The sequence below is a fragment of the Caretta caretta genome, chromosome 2 (assembly GCF_965140235.1).
Source record: "Caretta caretta isolate rCarCar2 chromosome 2, rCarCar1.hap1, whole genome shotgun sequence".
Lineage (NCBI taxonomy): Eukaryota > Metazoa > Chordata > Testudines > Cheloniidae > Caretta > Caretta caretta.
In genome coordinates, this window is record NC_134207.1 from 137,480,763 (window position 1) to 137,497,778 (window position 17,016).

At 39.4% G+C, this 17,016-nt stretch overlaps 1 protein-coding gene across 3 annotated transcripts in view; it reads right to left on the minus strand.

Annotated features, from left to right (window-relative positions):
- The window catches only part of TRIO (trio Rho guanine nucleotide exchange factor), a 400,776-nt gene that overhangs the window by 225,810 nt on the left and 157,950 nt on the right, over window positions 1–17,016 (minus strand). For all 3 annotated transcript variants that reach the window (XM_048839610.2, XM_048839611.2, XM_048839612.2), the window contains exons 7-9: window positions 11,532–11,723; window positions 8,331–8,462; window positions 1,677–1,907 (exon numbers count right to left, since the gene is read on the minus strand). In XM_048839610.2, the coding sequence (XP_048695567.2) occupies window positions 1,677–1,907; window positions 8,331–8,462; window positions 11,532–11,723 (555 nt within the window). The remainder of the gene's footprint in view (window positions 1–1,676; window positions 1,908–8,330; window positions 8,463–11,531; window positions 11,724–17,016) is intronic.

Below are 17,016 nucleotides of genomic sequence, written 5' to 3' on the forward strand. Positions count from 1 at the left end.
AATTTCCTGATCCATAAAATGGGAGATTACACTTATGTTCACAGGGGTCTCTCTCTAACGTGCTTTGAGCATTTTAGCACTACATAAGTTTCAAGTATCCTCATCAATTATTTTAAGTGCTAACCTGTAGGTGAGTCATTAAATTGGAGTGACTTTTGCTTCTCACAAAGAAGGCTATACAGAGGAAAGTTAAAGATGGCCTCTATTTTTCAAAATAGACAGAGAAACCTTGTGTTCTGATCAGTGTTCCACCGCTCAAAAAAGCCTGACCCATTCCCTAAGACGTATGCAAGCTATGCATCTCAACTTGTTGGATCATATTAAAGAAGTTCTGTATTAAAATCACAAATGAGTTTGATTCCCCATAGTTTAAATTCCAGGGTATTACTAATTAAGAGCTCTCTTGGTTTTTGGTACTGTTTCTCTCCATGTGTGAAACTTGCAAGCTGCTAATTGTGTTAGTACATTCTAAGACAGAGTCTATTCTCAAAGCAATTCACAGAGAGAGAGACTCAAAGCAATACTCTAACAACAGAAACAGCACCCAGAGACTCCCCACCCTTTTGTTGTATTAACAATTGTGATTAAAATAGAGATAGAGGATGTATGTGGATGGATGCTTGGTGTGGATAATAACTGAATGATCAGGGAGATGCCAGCCTAAGAATCCAGTGTCCATCGGCTGAAGAAGGCGTCAAGTGGAAATAACCAGAGGACCCCCCAGAGGGCAGACTGGAATCCACCCAACAGCCTCAAGAATGGGAGAACCAAAGAACAAGATAACATCTTGGAGCCGTCAGGAATGTGCTATCTGCTGATTGATTCAGCAACAGCATGATGAAGCAATTCCCATAGACTGGCATAGGAAGAAATTCCTATAAAAATAGACTCTAAAAAGTGAGAACTTTGGGGTCTGATTCTGCAAACCAACTTCCAGGAGCATCAGATGAGCATCTGACAAGGCCCTGCTCCCTCCTCATGTCCAGGCCACCTGGCCAGTGGCTTGGCATGAGCAACTCTAAGGCTGGTAACTATGATAACAACCTTGCAGAACGTGTGTGTGTGTGTGTGTGTGTGTGTGTGTGTGTGTGTGTGTGTGTGTGTGTGTGTGTGTGTGTGTGTGTGTGTGTGTGTGTGTGTGTGTGTGTGTGTGTGTGTGTGTGTGTGTGTGTGTGTGTGTAAATTTGAGATTGAATGGAATGTTATAACTATAACTAACTGCTTACTATGATTCTTTCTGTATTCACAGTAAATGTGGTATTTTGCCTTTTTCCCTTTAATAAGATCCTGCTGGTTTTTATTTTATTGGTACAACAAACTTCCATGCTTCCTCATGACATCACTGCTCGACCATTACCAATAATTCATTGCTGTCATTACCATAAGCTGAAAAGTTCTATGTGACATAAAACACAGCACAAATGAATACCTAAGAGTAGGTTGCTAGGTACTACAAATTTGTAGCTGTGGGATTTTGCCAACAGTATGCTTTATACCAGAAAATTTATTTCCATCTACCTTTTCATTTTCTTCTTGATTGAGTCTCTGCCTATGCCTGGTAACTTTGGGCTTGGATTTTCTAATTTATACAGGAATTGCTTGTTTTGAATTATTTTCTCATCGTTGTTAATAGCGTATTTGGCCACAAACACGAACATCAGGAGACTGGAACTAACCTGTTGGACATCCTGTTGAAAAACACACAGCTGAAGCCGTTGGTGCAGGCGGACCTTCCGATGCTGCCAAATGTTCTCCAGTTGTCGCTGGTGGTGCAGGACTTCATGGATGACATCCAGGACATGATGCACTGCCTTGGAGTAGTTAGCAGAAGCTGTTAGTGAGTCAGAGCTTCCAGGAGTCAAAGGTCGCTGAAGTTTGTCAAGTAATGACTTCCCATCTTGGCTCACCTGACCAGCAAGAAGGATGAAGCATTAAGTTTCTGTTCGAAAACTCATTAATGAACAACGCAGACTACAAAATTATACAGAACAGATTCATTAAAGACGTGACACCTAGCACTCTCAATCTCTCTAATCCCAGAATAGGAACACACTGCTGTTACAACAGACAGCGCAGAGAAAATGACATATATGATGTCCACTGTATGCATTAAGTTACTGTTCTGAAACAGTGGCCTACCAATAAAGCTCATCTTCCTAGTGACTTTTCAATAAGAGTCAAAGTGATGCGAGGTAAGGCCAAAGTTGGTTTTAACTGAAATCTGTTGATTTCACATGCTTAAATCAAAGTTTGCTATTACTTGGGACTTAACCTTAGAATAAGGTGTGGATGTTATCAGAGCCAAAGTGCTTCTATGAACCATAATGTTGAGAAATACATGACAAATCTTGCTACATTTTAACCTGCAGTACTGATATCAGAGTATCAGGTTAATTCTGTTAGTTTTGTCTTGATTCTACCCAACCATTAAAGTGCAAAATAATTTCAAAAGAACACAGCAACTTATCACAGTTAGTCTTACTAGCTGAAGAAAAAGCAGCAATGATCAAATAAAGAGGAACGGTTACTTTTAACTAATGTTCAACACTCGTTGTTTAAGTCCTTAAGAAATTAATTTTCAAGATTAATTCCAATTAAGATGCTGTCATTTGTAGGAGGAATTTGGTGCAGTGCTCTGACATCCCACACCTGTACTATTGTGGAAAGAACGCCTTCCAATTGTGAAGTGAGAAAAAAAAAAGACATCTCTCATTCAATGAGAATCAGACTTTAGAGACAGTTAAGACCTAGTGTCTCAAGTCCAACCCAATCTAGAAATTGTACAGGGTTCTTCCCTATTGTGTATTTCCTAGTATTCCACAGCCTTGCAGAGTTTCAGAGGTTCTCTCTTTTCCCAGTAATTAAAGAGGGAAGCATTTTATCTTTATTCCCACACACATGCCTTACCTATTTGAGTGGTTAGGTTTAAACACAAAATATTGTAATATGGCCAAAGAAAGTACATTTGAAAATATGAATATCCTACAAAGTAAAGTAGGATAGAAAATAGGCATCTATATATGCAGCAAAACCTGGTAGTTCAGCAGATGACACTTTTCTTTCTTAATCAGTAACTCAACTAATGACCCAGAACAACGTTAGAGACTGGGTCTTTTCTTGCCATTATGTCAAGAAAGTAAGGCCCGGATCTTTTTACTTAAAAAGCGTCCACAAGAAACTTTCCATAAAAATACGTTAGCCCCTGTGTTCTGACCAAATTTATTACTCTGGTAACCGTACACCTATGAAATTTTTTCCTTGTAAAGTAACAGGGGAAAGTATTCTTCACATCCTGTCCTAGACTACTGTGCATAGTTACTGTGAGGTGATAAATAGTTAATATGTTCCACCATATTCATAAAGGCCAGAAGGGACCACTGTGATCATCTAGTCTTACATCCTGTACAACACAGGCCAAAGAACTTCCCCAAAATAATTCATCAGGTAGATCTTTTACAGAAACAAACAATCATGATTTTAAAACTGTCAGTGAGGGAGAATCCACCAGGACCTTTGATAAATTGTTCCAGTGGCTAATTATTCTCATTGTTAAAAATGTATGCCTTCCTTATTTTCACTCTGACTTTGTCTAGTTTCAGTTTCTAGCCATTGGATCATGTTGTATCTCTCTCTGCTAGACTGAAGAATCTATTTTGAAATATTGTTCCCCACACAGATATTTACAGACTGATCAAGTCATTCCCTTAACCATCTTTTTGATATGCTAGACTTAAGGAGTTCAATTTATTTATCACTATAAGTCATGTTTTTTAATCCTTTCATCATTCTTGTAGCTTTTATCTGAACCCTCGGAAATTTATCAACATCCTTCTTGAATTGTGGGCACCGGAACTGGACACAGTATTCCAGCTGTGGTCACACCACTGCCAATTACAGAAGTAAAATAACTTCTCTGCTTCTACTCAAGATTCCCATTTATGCATCCCAGGATCACATTATCTCTTTTTGCAACAGGATCACACCAGGAGCTCAGATTCAGCTGATTATCCACTACAATCCCCACTGCTTCCAAGGATAGAGTTCCCCATCCTGTAAGTATGGCCTACATTCTTTGTTCCTAGATGTACATTTATATTTAGCCATATTAAAATGTATATTGTTTACTTGATCCCAGTTTACAATCATTCTGAATCAGTGGTCTGTCCTCTTCATTATTTACACCTCCCTCAATTTGTACATCATCTGCAAAACTGATCAGTGACCACTATGTTTCCTTCCAGATCCATTGATAAAAATGTTAAACAACACTGGACAAAGAACCAATTCCTGCAGAACTCCACTGGAAACACTTGGCTTGATGATGGTCTCAACATGGGATTGTAAATGGAGAATCATCAATTAGCCAGTTTTTAATCCATTGTATGCATGCCACATTAATTTTATAAGATTCTAGTTTTAGCTGCATTTCAGTGATTGGGCATACAATGATCCACACGTATATCCAATATCTGAGTTTATGTTCATTAGGCACTGTAGGATTCTTCCTACTAATGGACAGTGTAATTAGTATCTCAAATTTGCAAGCCACAATCAAGGCTTAGAAGCAAGTTTAGTTTTGAAGTTGGTTACAAAGTAGGGAAAAAGTACATCTATTTGTCAACACATTATAAGTGTAATGCTTAAAAACATGGTCAGTCACAAATGCTGGAATTATTAGGATACTTCTCCCTCTGCCCACAATTCATTCATCCTAAAGTGACTGAAGTATACGCTATAATCCAGCTATTCTATTGTTTTTTTTTTAAAAGATAAATGAACAGATCAACTAGGACACTAAGGCTATGTCCACACTACGCACCTCACAGAGGCCCAGTTGTGCCGCTACAGCAGTGCCACTGTAAGGTACGCAGCGTAGCCGCTCTTTACAATAAAACCGCCCCCAATGAGGGGCGGTAGCTTTGTCGGCAGGAAAGCATCTCCCGCCAACAAAGTGCTATCCACACGGGCGCTTTTGTCGGTCAGGGTGTGTTTTTTTTTCACACCCCAACCGACAAAAGTTTTACCGACAAAAAAGCAGTGTAGACAGCCTAAAACTCAAGGTCCTCACATATGCCTACATCACCCATTAACAACGACTGGATTTGAGTCTGTGTCAAAGGAGGGTAAAGTTGAACTCTTTCTGTTGAGTAACAAGCTCTTGATGGTACCATGGCACCAGCACACTGATCATGTGTGAACATCATGCATCCAGGTTTTGGTTCTGCATTCCGGGTACGGTCAGTTCTTCATCACATTGAGGCGGGAATTGCTGTTGTGATGAAGTCTCGCCTCATTTATTTCAAGGGATTCTGTTCAGATATCTCGCTGTACTCAAGCTGAGAACATAGGATTTCAACTTCCAGTCTCAGGCAAAAACTCCACATAGTTTGCCTGAGTAAAGTCTTGCCTACAAAGGATATATAGTCTAATTCATTTTTCCTACTCATCACCATCAGGTACTATTGCACCAAAAGACTAAAATGACAGACTATCCAATTTTTCCACAGCTTTGGTTAGCAAGGAATAAGATGTTCAAGTGAAGTTTCATTTACACTTGTAATGTTTCATAATTAACTCAAGAAGAAAAACTAATTTTGTTTTGCTTCAAGACTTTATTGCTCTTTACACGTCTGAAATCATTTCACAATTCACCCTGTTGTCCTGTCCTCCACCATGAAGTGCTTTCATTTGAGTTAGCAGGAATACTGAGTCTAGCCTTTCACTCTTTCTTTTTTTCCAACCAGGATCCACTGGATGACTGAAAGAGCTTGAAGAAGCAGAGTTGTTAAAAATTTCAAAGACAGTTTCTTTTCTTGGGAGGCCAGGTGTTAAAAACTAAAGAAACTAAGTCTTAAACACATTAAAACTTGCATCAAATGCTCAGGTTTGTCGTAAGAAACAATCTCAACCATTCTCCTTTCCTCCAAGGAGTCTGTCAGCATAAAACAGGGAAATCAAGGTATGTTTTACACACAGAAAGAGAACTTGTGACTTCGGCCAAGTCCAAAGGGCAGTATGGGATATAAATTAAAATGTTAGCCACAAATTTAAAATTAGACAATTAACTTGTAATTACTTTTCATCTTATAATGACAGGTTTCAGAGCAGCAGCCATGTTAGTCTGTATCTGCAAAAAGAACGAGGAGTACTTGTGGCACCTTAGAGACTAACAAATTTATTAGAGCATAAGCTTTCGTGGGCTACATTGGCCAAACCAGACAGTCTTTACGCAAAAGAATAAATGGACACAAATCTGACATCAGGAATCATTCAAAACATTCAAAAACCGGTAGAACACTTCAACCTCTCTGGCTACTCAGTAAAAGATTTAAGGGTGGTAATTTTGCAACAGAAAAGCTTCAAAAACAGACTCCAAGGAGAAAAGGAGTACTTGTGGCACCTTAGAGACAAACAAATTTATTTGAGCATAAGCTTTCGTGAGCTACAGCTCACTTCATTGGATGTTCACGAAAGCTTATGCTCAAATAAATTGGTTAGTCTCTAAGGTGCCACAAGTACTCCTTTTCTTTTTGCGAATAGAGACTAACACGGCTGTTACTCTGAAACAAGTACTCCTGTTCTTTTTGCGAATACAGACTAACAGAGCTGCTACTCTAAAGACTCCAAGGAGAAACTGCTGAGCTTGAATTAATATGCAAACTAGATACCATTAGGGGTTTGAATAGAGACTGGGAGTGGCTGGGTCATTACACATATTGAATCTATTTCCCTAAGTTAAGTATCCTCACACCCTCTTGTGAACTGTCTAAATAGGCCACCTTGATTATCACTACAAAAGTTTTTTTCTCCTGCTGATAATAGCTCATCTTAACTAATTAGCCTCTCACAGTTTGTACAGCAACTTCCAATTTATCTGTATGTGCATATATATCTTCTTACTATATGTTCCATTCTGTGCATCTGATGGAGTGGGCTGTAGCCCACGAAAGCTTATGCTCTAATAAATTTGTTAGTCTCTAAGGGGCCACAAGTACTCCTGTTCTCTTTCATCTGATGTTGCTTAATTTCTGCATTTCATTCAGACTGTAAAACGAAACCATCACCAGCAGTAGGCAGAGTTTTGTACCATTTGAGTTCAACACCAAATGAGAATTTTTGTTCTTGAAAGTAGTATTTTTAAAAAATTCTTTATCATCAGTATCCTCAATTCATTCACTTTTGTAACACCTCACCCAAGCCCCTTCAAAAAAAGTTCTCCAGAAGCACACAATACACATTAAGAAAAGGAGGTCTTGTGGCACCACAGAGACTAACAACATTTGTTAGTCTCTACGGTGCCACAAGTCCTCCTTTTCTTTTTTGCGGATACAGACTAACACGGCTGCTACTCTGAAACCAGTCACAATACACACTGACACTAAAGGAGATGGAGTGAGAGAGACTGAACAGAAAAACCGTTAATACAGGACATTTTAGTTATAAAGGGAAGCCAACACCCATTTGATTTCCTGCCCTTTTTGGGACCCTGAAATATTTAAAGTACACCAGAAACACTTCATGATGGATGTTATTTTTTTGTGCTCTATTGGTGTTCTGCCAGCATTTTTCAAAATGAATTGTTTCCTAGAGTTGGTAACTCAGCTGTAAATACATTCTCTAGCTTAGAAGTGCAACCTTGTGGTTGTAATTCTGAAAGCCAGGATTTTATGACTTTTTGAAAACTAACAGTGATGTTGAACATGTTAAAATATTATAAATCCTGAATGTGTGCGTACACTGGCTAGTTTTAGATGCTTTTTTGCTGCTAGCAGAACAAGGTATCTGATTTTAGTTTGCCAAAGGAATAATGCAACCCTTACTCCAATCCGCTTTAGCTTTTTGCAATAAACAGAAAGTTTTAAAAACACTTATTTAAGTGCTGACTCCTAATTCAGTGCTTTTCCAAAGGTATTTCACATTTGCTGTGCACTTAAAAACATATTTTAATGACAGTATCGTAATACATCTGAACATCTTTTAATGGCATTAAGTAACACACAATGGAAAAAATACACCGTTTCATACATTGCCAAGCTGTCTGCATCAAGGCAGCCTGCAGGGGAAGCATTATGGTATCCCAGTTAGACAGTTTAAAGTTCTTCCCACAAGAGCAAAAGCCAGAAACCAAGTCTGAGTTTGAAAAACAGACCAGCAAAAGCCAGAATTTGAAGTTAAGACTAATACTCTGCCCTTCTGTGTAATACTTCAAGGCATAGGACCAAACTTAGCAGATAGTTTTCTGGTTTTTGTCAGTTGGTGATACAACCATCATTTTATTTAAACATACTATAAATAAGTCAGCAGCCTAATGGAATAAATAAACTGCCTACCTCCGAGTAAGCCAGGCTGATATGCTCATATATTCCTTGATGATGATGAATGGCATCTTCTAAATCTTGTAGTTCAGAAGGAAGCTCCACCTCACCACAGGCCTTACACCATGAATCCACATTGTTCATGTACTAGAAATTGAAAAACCACATTGTGTCATTCCCAGATGTACATATGGTAAGACACCATCAGTAAGTAAAACTTATTACCGATGCTCAGACATAGGAGTGTGCAAAACTATTTTGGGTGGGGAGGACCTTTAAAAAGTGTTATTTGATGAAAACCATCCAATGTAAGTGAATATGTGAGTTCACAAGTCAAATAGTTTCCATAATACAACCAACAGTCTTTAAACAATCTGTTTGAGTCCATGTTTTTAGTTCTCCAGCACTCTCTGGAGCGCTACACATGTGTATGCGCGCACACATGGAAGCTGGCCTACTTAATGTCAGAAACCTTCAAAGTGAACTCAACTGCTAAATATACCTCATTTCTGGAGCTTACTTTCATTCACACAGTTTCTTGATTTTTCAGCTAACCAAAAAAGATAAAGGCATGAGACGAATCTCACATCACATACACCAAAGGCAACTACACCCTATTATGCCAGTGGTTTTCAACCTGTGATCCGTGGACTCTAAGATTTCCAAAGAGGTCTGCACCGCCATTTGAAATTTTTCTAGGGCTCTGCAAATGAAAAAAAAGGTTGAAAACCACTGTATTATGCTACCCACTACAACAGAGCATAAGGGGAGATGCAACTTAAACAAGAGGTACTCTCTCAGTTAAGTGTGCTGGATCTGGGAAGTAGATCTGGAAGTGGATCTGGGAAGTAGTATATGGAAGCACTAAAATAATTAAAGACCTAAAGCTATTTGCATGTAAACAGAAAGTCCTAAATGCAAATGACAGTTTAAAGGCAACCATTTGTAGTCTCTGGTTGTTGCAAACCATTCCTTTCTCACCCCGTTTCTTCTCCACCTCAACTTTCAACCCCTATGACTAATCAGATAGCTGATCAATCACAGCCAGTTTTCCTATGGAAAGATTATTAGAATCCATCACAGCTAACTGTCAAATGAACACAGGAGCAATTAAAGAAACTAATTTAATTAATCCCAGCAGACTGCAAACTGTGTTCTTTCCTTTAATTTATTTTACTTCTCTCTCACCAATTCACATTTCTGTACACTCTGTACTGAAGCACGTAGTAACTTCCCAAAATGGCTTGGACACGGTCAGTCATAACTTGTCAGTTAACTGCCAGGTACAAAACAACCTTTCTGTGAAATACATTCCTAATTTCAGACACTGATGCAATTCATTTGGAAAAAAAAAAAAAAACCACTCCACTTTGGTCAGGAGGCACACCAACACGTAATTATGTTTTTGCATATGGTGCTTTTTCAAAGGTGTCAGACTGGTAACTGTAGCGATGCAAATCTTTAAGTTAGCCAGGGAACAAATATAGCACAAGCACTGGTGAAGTCCCACACGTCCCACCAAGTATCACAAACTGACCTAGAATGAGCACATCTATAGGTGCATGAAAACAGTTTATGCTTCAGGACTTGCCCTTCTGTGGCCTCACTGTTGAGACTGCCAAAAAAAGGTCTCTCTTAGTAACAGCTGTACTTGCAATAAGGACATCTATTTACCAGAAATGGACTACGATCAGCTACTTGCTTCCCTAGACCAAAGCATCATCATTAGCATGCTGGAAGCACTGTAGGGTTGTCTGTCAATTAATGGATGCACATTCTCAAACAATTTGGTTTCAAGAATCTAACATCTCCTCTTAGTAAACATGCAAAAATCCACTTTACGACAATTAGTCATTAGACTGCTTCTTAAATTTTTGTGGCCAAATGACCTTGTTCCCAACAGGCCACTTATATCAGTTATGAGCAAATGGCAATTTTTCTGGAACTCAGTTTGGCATGTCACAGGAGAAAACTGAGGAATATCTACAGGAACTATACTTAACACGCTACCTTCTTACCTAGCTCAACAAGCCTAGTGCTCCCCATCAATAAAACCACCCCCAGCAGCTAACAAAACACACCAACAAGGAAACGGAATACTGATGGGAGACTCAAGAGCATGCCTCTGTCAACTAGGCTGCAACTAATTCCCTGAAGGGAAAAACATGCTCTAGTTATCAAGGCTATTAACCTGGAAATGTGGAATACTTAGGCCTACTTCTTCCTGGACCAGAATAATTCACTGGTTGTTACACATGGCTTATAACTGGTATTTTAAGTTGTTAGGGGGCCTAGAGCCAGGAACAGGGACATGTAATGCCAATGGAAGTTAAGTGTACTCCTATGGGATGCTGAGTAAACATCCCCCACCCAACTCCAAATGCAGATTAAAGACAAAAAAGAAAAGGAGTACTTGTGGCACCTTAGAGACTAACCAATTTATTTGAGCATAAGCTTTCGTGAGCTACGATGAAGTGAGCTGTAGCTCACGAAAGCTTATGCTCAAATAAATTGGTTAGTCTCTAAGGTGCCACAAGTACTCCTTTTCATTTTGCGAATACAGACTAACACGGCTGCTACTCTGAAACCTAGATTAAAGACAGACACTTAAGTACTTTACTTCCCCTAATTTTCCAGTGAGTTAGGTTTACTACTCAATAGGTGTTTCCTGAAATGCTCCTTAAATACTGAACCATTCTGGGACTGATATTCACATGTCAAACACTATCATCTCTCATCGTGTGAGGCAAAAAGCAAGGAATTAATGGCCAAATGATTGTTTGGGTAAAAAGACCTTTATATTCATACTATTTTTTTTTTACTTTCTTCATCATCTCAAAAGCTTGCCCTAGGTTAAGCCTCTATGCTCAAATCATTAAATTCCTACGTTCTTTTGCTTTCTAATTTCTATCCTGTATTGGTGTTCTAAGGAGCCTCGTGTATAGAGCACAAGGAGCAGTGACTTAAAACCCAGGCAGTCTTGAGTCAGGGAGAACAAGGCTCTGCTTAAATGTGATGATGAAGTTCCATACTACTGTACAGCTGAGCAGAGATCAAGTCTTCTGCCTGTAGCCTTTGCTTCCTTTTAAGCCCCATCCAAAATGGAGCTAAATTGCTTTCTGGATTTGTTTTTTAACTGGTTTCATGGCTAAATCAGGTAATTTGGTTTATGATTTCAGCTTGCTAGCTTTCATTGGCTGTGTCCCATTTACTGACCTGTTCAGTTTTCTGGTGGAAGATGGAGGACATATCCAGTAAGGTGCTTCGTTCATCCAAGGCTGCAGCAAATGCCTTCCACTCTTGCTCCAACTGACTAGCGATCTGTTTAATCTGCTGTGAAGCATAATGGCCAGATTCAACCAAACGATTTGCTACTGACATGATGCGATTTATGTTTACATACACATTCTGTGGAGAAAGGATGACAAAGGCAGAATGTGGTTAGGAAATACAATTAACCTCACAAGCCTAGATTCAAGAAAGAATCTGTGAAAAAATGCTAAGCAATGTTTTCTGAATAACCTAGTTTTACATATACTAAAAGTACATATTTGGGGGTAGATCCTCTGTTGGTGTAAAGAAGCCTTGCTCCATTGACAACAATGGAACTTCTCAGCTGTTGCAAATTTGTGTTTCTGACTCAATGAATGATAATACTGTGGTCAAAGGAACCCCTAGTACTTCACAAAGACCCTAATAAAAGCAAACAGACAAGCTTCATCTTGCCTCACAGAGGGCTTGTATAGTAAATCTATTGCACTAATGGAGAAATGAAGGCATTCAAATAGTTAACCATTAGGAAATCATAAGTGACTGGTAATCACGTGTTTTAAACAGCGTGTTCATGTTCCCAGACCACCATAACCTAGGGACCTTCTCTCCCCCTTAAAATTTTACCTCCACTCATTGAGGCATTACAGCCGTTCAAGGTCGCAGAAAGTGACAGCAGCAGAAGTCCTCTTCAGTATTTGGCAATAACTGAACTGTTTTTGCACATACTTTCTGAAAAAAATTACTTCCAGACTTAATCACTGAACTCTAGCCAGAGGAGTAAAAGACTAGCTAACTTCCAAAAAATTGAAAATGATACCCTAAAGCAGTGGTTTTCAAGCTGTGGTCTGCAGACCCCTAGGGGGGGTCCATAGACTATGTCTAAAATTTCCAAAGGGGTCCGCACCTCCAATTGAAATTTTGTAGGGGTCCGCAAGTGGAAAAAGGTTGAAAACCACTGCTCTGAAATTTTAATACCTGGGCAATCTTAGGCATCCATAGACATCACTGCATTTATCTCACAATTACATCCTTATTCTGACCCAAAACACTCAACACCTAAACTCTGGGCAGATAAAAAGTAAGATCATGCAACTGAAAAAAACACATATTTCAGCTTCTAGAAAATACCAGAAGCTGAAAATCTTTACCTAACCAAAGGGTATTTGTTTTCACAGTGTCACTCTTTTTCTCGGCCAACCTGAGAAGCTACAATAAAGTTATCTGTAGCAAGTGCTCTTGTTTTACTTTTCTCCTCGTAACATTGAAAAATACTGGGAGTACCTCATCAAATTTGGATGAAGATTTGGCACGTGACACAGAAGTTCTTTGGCAAAAGGTCCCCATTCTTTGCAAACAGCTCTTACCTCAGACCTGACAAACTCACTACACCACACGTCTGACCAGATATTTATCCATGAAGAACATGTAAGTTACCTACAGAAAGCTCGTAACTTACCAAGATTTATAAGATATACTTACTTATGGGTAATATTTAAGGAATAATGTATTTATATTGAAAGTCTGCTTATGCATCTGAAGTAGAAATTAGTCACCAGGAAGTAATGTGTTTCAATGATGACCCATTCAAGCAAGAGAGAGTTGTTCCCCACCCCCCACTCACCATCCCTGCTATCAGCTGGCAAGGTAATGCAAGGTTCTCTTGTTTACCCTTGCCACATCCCAGAATATTCAACAGAAAACTATCAGAGACAACTGCCAACGACAGAAACCACTTGGAGGTGAAAAGGAACATTATAGCAGGCAGGAGATCGCCTTGGCTATGAATAAAGACAAAAGGTTCTTTCAGTAGAACAGTGTGTAGGGAAGGACACCGTATCCATTCACTGAGGAAACCCCTTAAGGAGTGATCGTTTGGATTCTGTTTTTTGTGAAACCAGCTAGGTCTGCAATGGACTGAACTTTGGGGGGAAAGCCTACTTTATTATATAGGAAATTTAACTATTAATAATTGTAGATCCAGGTTCACATTTTAGGATTTTGTTTTGTACTGTAACCATTTGCTTTCATCACTTTCTCCCACTTCCAATTAATTCTTTGCCCTTTCTTAAATGAGCCTGATTTTGCTTTATCATAAGTGCTTGCAAGTGCTGTGTGGTTTACAGAAGTGGAGGTTTAATGTTAAACTGGTAAATTGGGGTACTTTGCATGCTAAGTATCTGGAATTTCTACGAGTAGCATGTGTCAGGGGCTGGATACCACAGGGGAACAATTCAAAAAGGACTCGGGGCTTGGACTGCACCTATTGTTAACCTGCAAGGTGAAGTAAGGGCTGGTATAGCCCAGAGGAGAGTGCTTGAGTGGCTAAAAGGCTCATGGTGTTACTGAGTTGAGACTCCCTCTCATAAGAAGCAGGGGGTAATAAAGTGACTCTCAGTCCGAGGTGCCCCGAGAACCATCACACCTGTAGTAAAAACTACCTGAAGTTCCAGCAAGCACTAATACACACAATGCTCGTGAGGAGTAGAACTTTTTAAAATCACCAGGTTCTCTGTATTCTGTCCACGTGAGTTCCACTTTCCAGCCTTCTGCGCTTTTTGAAAATCATCACAGATCAGTGCGGAAAAAAGGTAGCACTCTCTAATACTCTGTGATTTGATACCTTTACTAACTGAAATCACAATGCATCAGATCTGGAAATAAAGTGTATAACAAAACAAAATCTAACCTGGCTTTGTCTCTTCCTCTTTGAAGCAGCAGTATATATGATTGGAGAAACACAGGAGAACTCTATCTGTTATCTGAACTATCTTATTGAAGTAAGTTCAATTTGATTCTCTGGCATGTGGACTATATGATAAAAAGCCTGTTAAAACACCTGACAATGGGGCTTGGCTGAGTAATGGGAAATTATGTTAAGTATAGTGAAAACTGAAAATCCCTTCCCTTTCTCCATACTGAGAAACTGAAAAGAAGGAAATATTCTATTACTATATGAAGTGTACATCTAATCCGTATAACCCACCACAACAAGAAGTCAGCTAATCTTATGGCATCAGCTGGGCTTGAAGGACTGAAATTTTTACCACCGTAAATGTGAGTAATTACAGAAGCCAAAGCAATGATATGGGTAACCAAATCTAAGGCTTCCAGCGTGAATGGCTCATCTATGGGTGTCAAAGAAATATTCCTTATCACTGTATTTACACTACTTTGTTCTCTGAAGCTTTAGAATGAAAGGTACTAAAAAGTGTGCAAATGCACACTGCCAGAACACAAATGAACAGCAGTCTCACTCAGTATTTTATTTTTTCCTCCATTACAGCACCCACCACTATTTGAGAAGTCTACTAAAGATTTAAATCTCAGTATCTAGAAGCTGGTTCCTATGACAGAAAGCAGCAGCAATTCAGATCAGAGAAAGAAGAATGACAAAAAGGAAGAACTGGAGGATGACAAACCCCTCAAATATCAACTGGCTACCATAGGAAGACTGTTAACTGAACCTTGGATACAGATAGAGAGGGACTGACAGATGCATTCAGTGAAATCATATGGTCAACTATCTTTTTAACACCTATACGCAAAGTAAAAGTGTCATGCCGTTCGAGAACCAACAGGTATTTCTTGAATTGAATCGAGTGCTCTCTTTTTCTACTGCCCCATCCAGGGATTTCTTCTTAATTATCCCATTAGTTGATGGGTGCCATTAGCTGACTGCAAGTAAATAGGCAATAATTGTAGGCCAATGATCATCAAGAACTTTACTAAGAAATAATAATTGTTTAATCGGTCATTTTAAATGACAACTAATGCAATGAATCCGGAGCTTCCAAATGCTAATCAACTCTTTAGGAAGTCGGGGAGGAAAGAGGTACAACTTCGCTGTGTTTTTCAGATTATTCCACTGCATTGCAGAAGTGTAAAGCTCATGAATGCTATGGAGCAGCACAAAAGGGCAGCAAAAAAACCAGCAACAAAAAAACAAGTATAAGGGCAGCAGTTTGTATAAAAGTACATCTCATTTACAACCTTCTTTACTCAGAGCACACTTTAATAGAATGGCATTTCCTCTTTAAACTTCAAAATACCTGACAGAGGTTCTGCAAGGTCTGGAAATACCAGAATTTCTCTCTTACAGGCTATATAAAAAAATTTATTGTTCAACGTGGCAAAGGCCAGCAAATACAGATAAACAAGCTAAGGCACAGGCCGGCTATAGCAGCATGTGTCATCCTTTGGCATGTGGCTGATTTCAGTGGAAGGCAAGTATACATGGGAAATATGGGTGACAGCCTGCCAGTTTACCTCAGCTTCTCTGTAGCACTTAATAGAAACAAACCGGCAAAAGCATTAAAGGTTTCCTTTTTCACCCACATATTCCCAAGCCCTTTATAAAATGCTGGTTTAGTAAACAGGTTCTGAAACAGGAGCTGCTATTCTGCATATAGGGAGTGCACATTTGGTATGATACACAAAAAGAGACATCCTTAAAAGTATCAGAGTAACAGCCGTGTTAGTCTGTATTCACAAAAAGAAAAGGAGTACTTGTGGCACCTTAGAGACTAACCAATTTATTTGAGCATACGCTTTCGTGAGCTACAGCTCACTTCATCGGATGCATACTGTGGAAACTGCAGAAGACATTATATACACAGAGACCATAAAACAATACCTCCTCCCACCCCACTCTCCCGCTTGGTAATAGCTTCTCCAAAGTGACCACTCTCCTTACAATGTGTCTGATAATCAAGGTGGGCCATTTCCAGCACAAATCCAGGTTTTCTCATCCCCCACCCCCAAACACATACAAACTCACTCTCCTGCTGGTAATAGTTCATCCAAAGTGACCACTCTCCCTACAATGTGCATGATAATCAAGGTGGGCCATTTCCAGCACAAATCCAGGTTTTCTCAACAACCCCCCACACACACACACACAAACTCACTCTCCTGCTGGTAATAGCTCATCCAAAGTAGCTCATTCAAAGTGACCACTCTCCTTACAATGTGTATGATAATCAAGGTGGGCCATTTCCAGCATAAATCCAAGTTTAACCAGAACGTCTCGGGGGGGGGGGGGGGGGGGTAGGAAAAAACAAGGGGAAAGAGGCTACCTTGCATAATGACTTAGCCACTCCCAGTCTCTATTTAAGCCTAAATTAATAGTATCCAATTTGCAAATGAATTCCAATTCAGCAGTTTCTCGCTGGAGTCTGGATTTGAAGTTTTTTTGTTTTAAGATAGCGACCTTCATGTCTGTAATTGCGTGACCAGAGAGATTGAAGTGTTCTCTGACTGGTTTATGAATGTTATAATTCTTGACATCTGATTTGTGTCCATTTATTCTTTTACGTAGAGACTGTCCAGTTTGACCAATTCCACCATGATTTCAACAATTTCCATCCCACCATCAACCTCAGCCTGGTCCAGTCCACACAAGAGATCCACTTCCTGGACACTACAGTGC